Raw genomic sequence first — 9,296 nt, forward strand, 5'->3', positions numbered from 1 at the left:
AACAAAAAAAACGTGTGCTTTTCTTTTCTTTCAAGAAACACGGTCCACATGTCAAAAAGTAGCTCACAACCTGCTTTCGTCCCAGGAGAGTTTGGAACCTCAAACTCCAGAAATCCCCTGGTGCCTCTTTATGTATCACATATATAGGAGGAGGAAAAGCGAGTATTATTATACAGCGGTAGTCTGAGCTAGCAGGTATTATTTACCACATATCTGCGAATGAGTCAGAAGCGCAGCCTTTGTTCTGGAGCAGTTGCAGCTGTGGACCCCATGCAACAGAGGAACAAATGAACCAGACACACACTGTCACCTGCAGATGCACCTGGAGGGATGCAGAACAACCTACCACCGTTTAGAGCAGTCAGATGAATGTTATAAATTATATAACGCAGCCTATAATCACTAAATAATGTGGTTTAATCTAGGCTGTGAGCTTCATGTGGGATCCCTGTTGTAGTCGGTCCCACGCTGACGCACACACACTCATGCAGACAGATGCAGCCGCAGACGTGCGCCAAATGTACAGTTCAGAGTGTGGGAAAACAGGACAGTGTGAAAGCCGCCAAACCGTCCGAGCAGAGAGCGGTTTATGAAGTGTTACACAAATGAGACGAAGCACGGTTCGACAAACGGAGCAAACGGCTCATGGGAGCTGAGCCGTACCTGGTGTGGTTTTCACACACGCCCCCCACCCCCTCCCCGCTCTTCTTCTATCTGTCCATCTCTGCCGCGTTCACATGCGCGTTTTTTTTTCCTAAAACTTTGCTTGAGTCTATCAATGTCTGTCAGCGCTATGGTTGCCTGTTCACACACACACACACACACACACACACACACACACACACACACACACACAGGCGCCCAGTTCCCACGGTGGCGGGGGCAGCTGAGCGGCGTGTCAATCTACGCAGCGTCACCTCTTTTCACTTGCAAAAAGGAAGTGGCGCAGGGCTTTTGTTATTTCAAGTCCCACAGTCTAGTCGCTCAAAAACAACTGGAATATATCCGCACTTTATGATTTACACAGCCAGCTATAACCTCCTCCTCCGAGGTGTTTTTTTGTGTGGAGCGTTTGGAGTTTTTCTTTTGCCGTTTGGCTCAGAGACATTTACGGTACTATTACTCTGGGGCTTTAGACGTTTAGCTGCAAAAGAGTAACTATTAAAACTTTTAAAATGTCTCCCTCCGCTCTTTAAAAATAATTTAATTCAGAATGCACATGGGTTTAAAGCGACATGTAACTTTTGGACAGATCTAAATTGGCCTCATACGTGGTCAGCGCGCTTTCATTGGCCTCAGTCGGACTCCAGAGAAAAGTGGGTTATCAGCACATTTGAACACATTTCCATGTGACGTGATACGGCGTCAACGAGTACAAAGAAGCCACTACTGTAGTTACTTTAACACAGTACGGATTCATAGCCCAAAAGATAAAGGTGAGATTATTTTTCAGAACGTTTTACGGATCTTTCACCTGTTGCGGACGTGAAACTACATCTCTATTGTGTGAAATATATGTATATATATTTCCTAAAAAATATAATTTTCTTGATGAAGCTATAGTTTGTGGTCGTCAAGTGAGAGACATTGATTATTTCTATCCACGTGCATATGACTTGATTGGCTTTTAACGCTCCTCCTGATGTTAATCCAGTGGTTTCCCCTGCAGTGACGCGCTCCTGCAGCCGTTTACAGCTCCGGCCGCCGGCTTTCATTCGGCCTCCTGGGGTCCGTGGTCTTCCTGGGCTGCAGGGGATCGGACACCGCTCGCCATAATATTGCTGCGGGTTGTTTAATATTTCAGCAGCAACTTTGTTGCTCCCCCCACCACAAACCACGCCCCCTTCGTATTCACAGGCCTCTGGCCCCTCCTCCCAGCCGAGCCGGCAGCTTATAACCTCGCTGGGTTTCCGCCCATTCCTCCACAGTTGATTCTTTGGGAAGGTATTGTCATGCAAATACAGGACGCGTAAAATATTCCCCCAGAGCGCGGCGCAGGGCAGAGACTCGCACGGACCGCACGGACGACACAGACCGAGCCACACGGAGGATTTCTCACGTTCTCGTCGCCACGGACCCGTCCATCTCTCAAAGGTAAGTCACAAATGTGCAGCGGCTCGTTCTTAACCGGCGGCAGCCAGGTCCCGTGTCCGTGCGTAAACGTGTGCGCACGGGGATCCCGTCTCTCACGCCTGGATGTGGCGGAATGCTGGGTCAAGCTCAAAGGCTGGCGGTGAGAAAGTGGAATTAATTCGGGCTTCTCTTGTCTTTTTTTGTCTCTCCCAGACGCCCCGGGCGCACGAGCAGCGGCACGTAGCCAGGAATCAGGCCGGGCCGTTGAAGGGGAACCTGCGGGGACGCACCACGAGGAGCCTGGGCTGTGGAGATAGTGGTCATATACTTGTAATTCCCCCGGAGGCGTCTGTCCTCTCCATCCCCTGCGATAGAGAACCTGCTGCTACAGAGGAGCCCTCCACCCACGGACCCTCGGATCCCTTGAGAGAGTACCCATTTATGTTTTAGGGATTTTAGGATCTCTCAGATATAAACATTTTTGCACACCGAGTGTGTTATTTGCTCTCTTGTCCTTTTTGGGATATACAGTGATCTTCTCCTGTTATTACTTCAAAGTGCCACAACTGGTAACAATCCAGTGCAGCTGGCACCAGACCAGAGACGCTCAACAGGGAGAAGACGATTACTCTCAGCTTTAGCGCCCGGGCAGGATTACAGCGATGAGCCAAGCGGACGTCTCGACGTGCTCCGCGCCGCAGAGGGTGTTTCAGGAGGCGGTGAAGAAGGGCAACACCAAGGAGCTGCACTCGTTGCTGCAGAACATGACGAACTGCGAGTTCAACGTCAACTCCTTCGGGCCGGAGGGACAGACGGCCCTGCACCAGTCCGTCATCGACGGGAACTTGGAGCTGGTGAAGCTCCTGGTGAAGTTCGGCGCAGACATCCGGCTGGCGAACCGGGAGGGGTGGAGCGCGTTACACATCGCCGCCTTCGGGGGCCACCAGGACATTGTGCTATACCTCATCACCAAGGCCAAGTACTCGTCTGGCGCCCGGTGATCTGTCTCTGCTGTCAGGTAAACATAGAGAAAAATAACATTGAAGATCAACAACAACAACAGCAACAAATGGAACATGAAACCGCAACACACGGGAAAGCCGGGCTCTTGTAAAAGCGAATAAACTCTCATCTTATCTGCATCTAGGCTTCGTGGTGCCAAATTATACAAAATGGAAATACAAAGTAGGCCTGCACGATAATCCTCCGTGTGTGTGTGAACCAAACGGGGTCCTCTCTGCACTGCTGAGAGAACGAGGCACGGCCACGGTCCACACACAGCGCTTCTGCACGACTCTTTAACAAAAGAAACGCCACCGCGGTGAGTTTGTTGGTACTAAAGCTTTCCTCTTGAATGTCTATACTAGGCCGCGTCATCCACTCTAACAGAAGCCGGAGAGTGTGCAGCGCATGTGTGTGTTTCTGGACTCCAGAGTGCAGATGGACTGGTGCGCTCCCCTCCTCTCCATCCTTAGTCCAGTGGAATACTGTCTCTGCAGGGGGGCTCAGATTTGACCTGTTGTTCACTTGTAAAATCCCTTTTAAGTTATTTTTTTTACACAACATGGCACTTGATGCTACATGGCTGCATGCTGGAATATCTGAAAGGGAAGACGCATGAACAAGAGAAGAAGGGCTGCCCTCTGTTGGCTACCAGAGGTTTATTTCCGCTAAATGCATTCACTGGTTTGACCCCCTTCCACTCAGAGAGCTCCATCACGGCTCTCCAGCAGGCTTTTCAGATGTGTAATCATTATATAACAACTGCCTTCATCAATGTTGTGAAGTACTGTACACAATAGCTTTACTTTTTTTTTTAAGAAAACCTTTTGTTTTATCTTTAAGAAAGAGACAGTAGCTGGATGCGCTCCGCCTACTGCGAGCAGACCTTTGCCATGCTGGTGTCCAACTTTTTCAGGCCAGTGCGACCACTTTGCCAATGGTCATTGTGTTACTAAAAAAAAAAAAACGCTGCTTTCGCTTTGTATCAAAAAAAAAGTCGCATTTGGAAAATTCACTTTATAATCTCCTTTCAGTATTTTATTAACATCCTAGTCATCACTGTGAAAGCAGACTGGGCTTTTGTTATTTATGAAGGTACATTGAGAAGATGCATTTTGAATATTGTTGTGGTTCTTCTTTAAATTTCTATAAGTGTAAGAATATCTAGGGTGACTCAAGCTGCTTCAGACTCGTAGTATAAACTGTCCCGTGTGGAGGTCGACCCACCCACCCCACCCCCACTGTAAAAGCCCGTTGACCCTCTAGAAGACTTTCTCCCTCTGTCCATGAAAAGGACTTTGTTTGGTTGCCTTTTGCCAGCTACCTCGACTATAAAGTATTCTCAACTTCAGCTCTCTCACCACTCTGCCGCGCGGCTCGGGGTCTGAGGAGGCTCACGGTTTGTCTGATCACCCCAATGCCAGTATGTTGTTGTTGTTTTCTTTGTAGCCTAACAGACAGATTGACTTCAGCTCAGAAAATGCAATGAACTCATCCTCAGTCGGGACAGTTTATTTTACACTACAACCAAACCGACAAAGCATCCTTTTAGCCTTCCTGCACAGGAGTCTGTGTCTCTCTCTCTCTCTCTCTCTGTCACACACAGCCATCGCTTTCCCTATAAACCTCCACCCTCTTTTCATCAGCCCGTATGCTCGTTTTTGTGTTCTACATTTTCAGTCATACACAAATGGAATTGAATGGGATGACTTATAAATGCAGGGAGTTTTATTGCACAAAAACGTGGAGCCTTGCGCGTCCCAGTGTGTGTACGGGATAACTGCAGGAGCCAGGGCTTTGGACTAATTACTACTACTGAGCAGGACCCTAATACTGTTGGACGATGAAGACACGTGACTATTTGCAGGACGTCATAGCAAATGATTCAATTTGGCTCCGTAAACCTGCCTGCTGCCTTTTCAAAGTCGTGGCACCCTAACATTCGTATCGATGCTGCTTGTATTTGTTTTTTTTTTAATTAATGTTGATGTTCTTGTTTTAAAGCCTACTGCTTAAATGGCCAACAGTTTAAAATCTTCGCGGCAGCATTGCTGCACCACACGAGGAGCTTTTGTGTGTGTGTCTGTGTGTCTGTGTGTGTGTGTGTGTGTGTGTGTGTGTGTGTGTGTGTGTGTGTGTGTGTGTGTGTGTGTGTGTGTGTGTGTGTGTGTGTGTGTGTGTGTGTGTGTGTGTGTCTCTGTCTCTGTGTGTGCGCTTCTCGTGTGGCCCGGTGCTGCTGCGTTAAACAGTCATCCCTGTTTCCTGTTTCAAACCTGGAACAACTACAAGTACCTGAAGCGATAGATCCATTGTCATGGTATAGATTGAGTTCAGGCAACAAATGGAAAAAAAAATATGCATCGCTTGCCTTAAACTTGATGTTTTTCTTTTCTTTTTTTGTTTGTTTGTTTGTTTGTTTGAATATTGCACTGATGACTGTTGTTGAAACGTTGGCTTTGATGTGTCAACATTTAATTTTTTCTGAATAGAAAAAAACAAACACAACAAAATACTATTGTAAAAATATATGCTCCAGTTGATAATGTCCTAATGTGTGTGTTGCTTTGTGGAAAAGACATGATGTTTTTTTAACAAAGATGCGTGTATCTCTGTGATTGGGTGTATGTATATATACATATGGATATATATATCAGCGCTGATGATGATGATGATGATATCTTGGGGCACTTTCTTTTCTGAAGTGCTATCTTCCTGTTTTTTTAAAGGGGAATAATACATTTGATGGTAAGATCATTGTAACCTGATAAAAATTGCACGGTTGTGTGGTTGTCTGGCTCACCAGGGTCATAACATTTATGACGTGAGGGGCCGGCTGCCGGATTGGTGTACATGAGTGAGATGCTTTTTCTTTTTTCTTTTAAATTTGAAAAAGGAAAAAAAGTGCTGACTTCTTTGGACCAAGTCACGTTTCTGGTCTTGCTTCATTTCAAGCAGGCGGAAACAGCTGAGTGTTCATTTCGTGAGTGATGCAGATGTTCCCTCGTGTTTGATTTTTTTTTTCTTTTTCCTTTGTAATCTTTCATTTCTGAACGTTTGTAACACTGTGATGATGACGTGATGTCATGTGGAGATGAGTGCTGTATTATTTTTGTACGTTTGTGTACAAGCCAGTAAAGAAATCATTAAACTCAAGTTTTCCGTGTAAGCATACATTTCTTCCCCCCCGAATATTTCATGGAAAGGTTGATTTGAGAAGCACCCCCCATCACCACCGACCCCCCCCCCCCCCCCCCCCCCCCCCCCCCCCCCCCCCCCCCCCCCCCCCCCCCCCCCCCCCCCTGGGCCCAACCCAGATCCCCATTCTCTCCTTTTGTCATTCATCTGGCCTCATCCTTTCACTGCTGGGATAAAAGAGCCCGGTGCATTGTGGGTAGGCTCCGTTTAAAGAAGGGTCCCCTCCCCTGTGTGTGTTGTGGGAGAGATGGTTTTATGTTACCCCCACACTCAAAAACCTTCTAACACACTCTGCTCTTGTGCTCGCTCACGAACGGAGGCTGAGGCGCAGCAGTTCAGGACTTCCCCGGGTCCTGAACGCACCATTCATGCTCCTCTCTACTGTTTAGTCGCAGTAGAACGATGCAAATAAACCTATTCACGTTCACGTATTCTTTAAATGTGTGTATTTCTGCCTCTTGTGAAACATGTTCTCATGTAATGATGCATGAAATGACCCGAGTTAAGAGCAGAGCGGCTGCAGCACCGTGACTCATTCGCAGCCAAGAATGTGAAGAATCAGCGCTTCTGGATCCTTTTCCCAGGTACTGAGTCCCAGCACCTGTTTGTGCGGCGCGCCGCCTGCGACTGAGTCACGCTCCGTGATGCTGCACGCCCGTGGGAGGGTCGTGGGAAACGACTATGCGCCTTTCCACATGTCAGACCTGTTCGTGTTGCGACATTCGCTGGGTGTCGGCCGGCGCTCAATTGTGAGTGTTTGAACAAAGAGACGTGCGAGTGCCCGGTTGAAGCGCCTGGAGGTCCACGCTGGTGTCGGAGCCGTCCGGTGCCGCCCGGGACCTCGGCTCGGACCTCCTGCACCGGCCCGGTGCCGGTTCTTGAGCCCCTCTGTGTTCGCATACCGCATCTCTGGCCTCGCTCGTCCTTTCCTCCCTCTCTCCCTCCCCGTCTCTCACTTGTGCAGGATGTTTTTGTTGAGCCGGGTTCCCATTGTTCACACACTGAGTTGGCCGGCCTCCCAGGGCTGCTGCTGGCTGCTAGGCCCCCTAATAGCTTCTTCATGTGCCGCGGCTTTCCGTCCTTCGCACCGGTCCGGCCTCTCCTTTGCGTGGCTCAGCCAGGCAACGTGAGGGCTTTTGGAATTTGACAGAGGACTATCAGATGAAAAATAGTTTGGGGAATTGCGTAAAGTCCAGAAAAATTTGGAAATAGAACGCTGAAGCATTGTCTGACTCTCTATTACAGTAATCAGTTGCATCTGTGCTATTATCCTCATATTTCCACATTACGATTTAAAGGGTTGCTCTGAGTTTGAATAACTGCATGTCTTAAATTGGTTTCACAACAGCCAATTCCTCATTCTATAACAGTCTCTCTTCAAGATCCTCTGCGTGACTTCCTCACAGCGTCCCGTTATACACTGATTGAGTAATAATAGTACGAGCAGCTCCTCTGAATAACATCTGGTTCATGTTTAGTATCAGAGCGTGTATTTTAAACGTGTGGAATAGTTACATAATCCCACAAAGAAGGAACTTCTTTCTGTATCTTGGGTTTCACAACGCGCTGGTAGTGTGTGTGTGTGTGTGTGTGTGTGTGTGTGTGTGTGTGTGTGTGTGTGTGTGTGTGTGTGTGTGTGTGTGTGTGTGTGTCCCATCTTTCACCTGACGGGCCAGCGTGGGTGTGCGTGTGATGTGAATGATAGGGAAGCACTGGACACTTCTGCTGATGACCTTCCTGCTGCTTCCTGCTCACTGGGCGACGGCTTCAAATCCTGCTGAATCTGCACTTTGCTCCCGAAAGTAAAAGCATGTCTGTCGCCAAACACGACCCGTTCAGAAGCTGTCTGTGAGTAGAAGACGGGCGGGCGGGCGAGCGAGTGAGCGAGAGAGAGAGACAGGTGGTTGGGTCGGCCCTTTCCTTGCCCTCCGCTCCTTTTTGAACTTTTCTTTTCATTCTTCCACTTCATTCTGTGCTTCTTTCCATAGCGCTGGTGACAAGGCGCTCCATTCACTGCCTCCCTCCGTTCCCCTCACACACCCCGACCCCGTCCCCTCCCTCCCCAGCGCCTTTGTCTAGCTTGCGGGGGCCTGCTCTCGCTGCTATTCACCAGCCAGACGGACCGCCATTGACTGGACCCCCCCCCCCCCCCCCTCTCCCCCCCTCTAACCTCCCTCCCTCCACAAAACATCCTCACACTCACATATGCACACAGCAACCTGGCCATTCCCCACCCTACGCCCTGTATCGGGCAGCTGCTATGCTAATAGGGAGGAAGGGATGGATGGAGGGATGAGGAGGAGGGACAGAGCAGCCATCCTATAGTGAAGGGACAGAGGGAGGGAGAGCAGGGAGAGTGACCCCGCTCCTCCATCTCCATAGCCATGCCAGAGCAGCAGCAGACCTCCTGTTACACAAAGGGAGTGCCCCCCGCCCTCCTCCTTCCCCTTCTCCCCCTTCTCCCTCCTCCCTCCTCCCTTCACCCCTCTGTTCCTCTCATTCTCATTCAAATCCATTTTATACCCCAGTGGTAAAGGGAGCTGTAAGTGCAGTATGTAAAGTAACCTTACCCCTGCCCTGCAGGCGTAACCATTCAGCACCCAATACACAGAACAGCCTGTGTGTGTGTGTGTGTGTGTGTGTGTGTGTGTGTGTGTGTGTGTGTGTGTGTGTGTGTGTGTGTGTGTGTGTGTGTGTGTGTGTGTGTGTGTAGGTATGGGCTGCAGTCCAGAACAAAGCAGGGGAATGGAGACACACACACACACACACACACACACACACACACACACACACACACACACACACACACACACACACACACACACACACACACACACACACACACACACACACACACACACGTTGGCCTTGAGTCAAGCTGCATCTCTGTTCCTCGTCAGGCTGTGTCAGACACAGACACGTTAGAGTCAGTTTACAGGTGGAAAGAACTGAAACATAAACGTATATAAACACAAAGTGAACGGATCATCATGAAGGTCTTAATGTTGAAGAAAACAGCCCAGAAG

At 48.9% G+C, this 9,296-nt stretch overlaps 1 protein-coding gene across 2 annotated transcripts; it reads left to right on the plus strand.

Moving 5' to 3' along the window:
- The first annotated feature begins 845 nt into the window (after window positions 1–845).
- nrarpa (NOTCH regulated ankyrin repeat protein a) lies at window positions 846–6,228 on the plus strand. 2 transcript variants are annotated; one of them, XM_055513453.1, is made up of 3 exons: window positions 846–2,094; window positions 2,287–3,091; window positions 3,221–6,228. In XM_055513453.1, exon 2 carries the CDS (start codon window positions 2,736–2,738, stop codon window positions 3,072–3,074), a length of 339 nt encoding a protein of 112 aa, XP_055369428.1. In that variant the 5' UTR covers window positions 846–2,094; window positions 2,287–2,735; the 3' UTR covers window positions 3,075–3,091; window positions 3,221–6,228. The 2 variants fall into 2 exon arrangements, with proteins under 2 accessions (XP_055369428.1, XP_029024906.1); XM_029169073.3 differs by having other exon boundaries at window positions 852–2,094; window positions 2,287–6,228.
- Window positions 6,229–9,296: the final 3,068 nt, after the last annotated feature.

Source organism: Betta splendens, chromosome 12, assembly GCF_900634795.4.
Source record: "Betta splendens chromosome 12, fBetSpl5.4, whole genome shotgun sequence".
Classification (NCBI taxonomy): Eukaryota; Metazoa; Chordata; class Actinopteri; order Anabantiformes; family Osphronemidae; genus Betta; species Betta splendens.

Bases quoted from the DNA above. Each gene is read 5' to 3' on its own strand.
- nrarpa (XM_055513453.1), top strand. From the start codon at position 2,736: ATGAGCCAAGCGGACGTCTCGACGTGCTCCGCGCCGCAGAGGGTGTTT.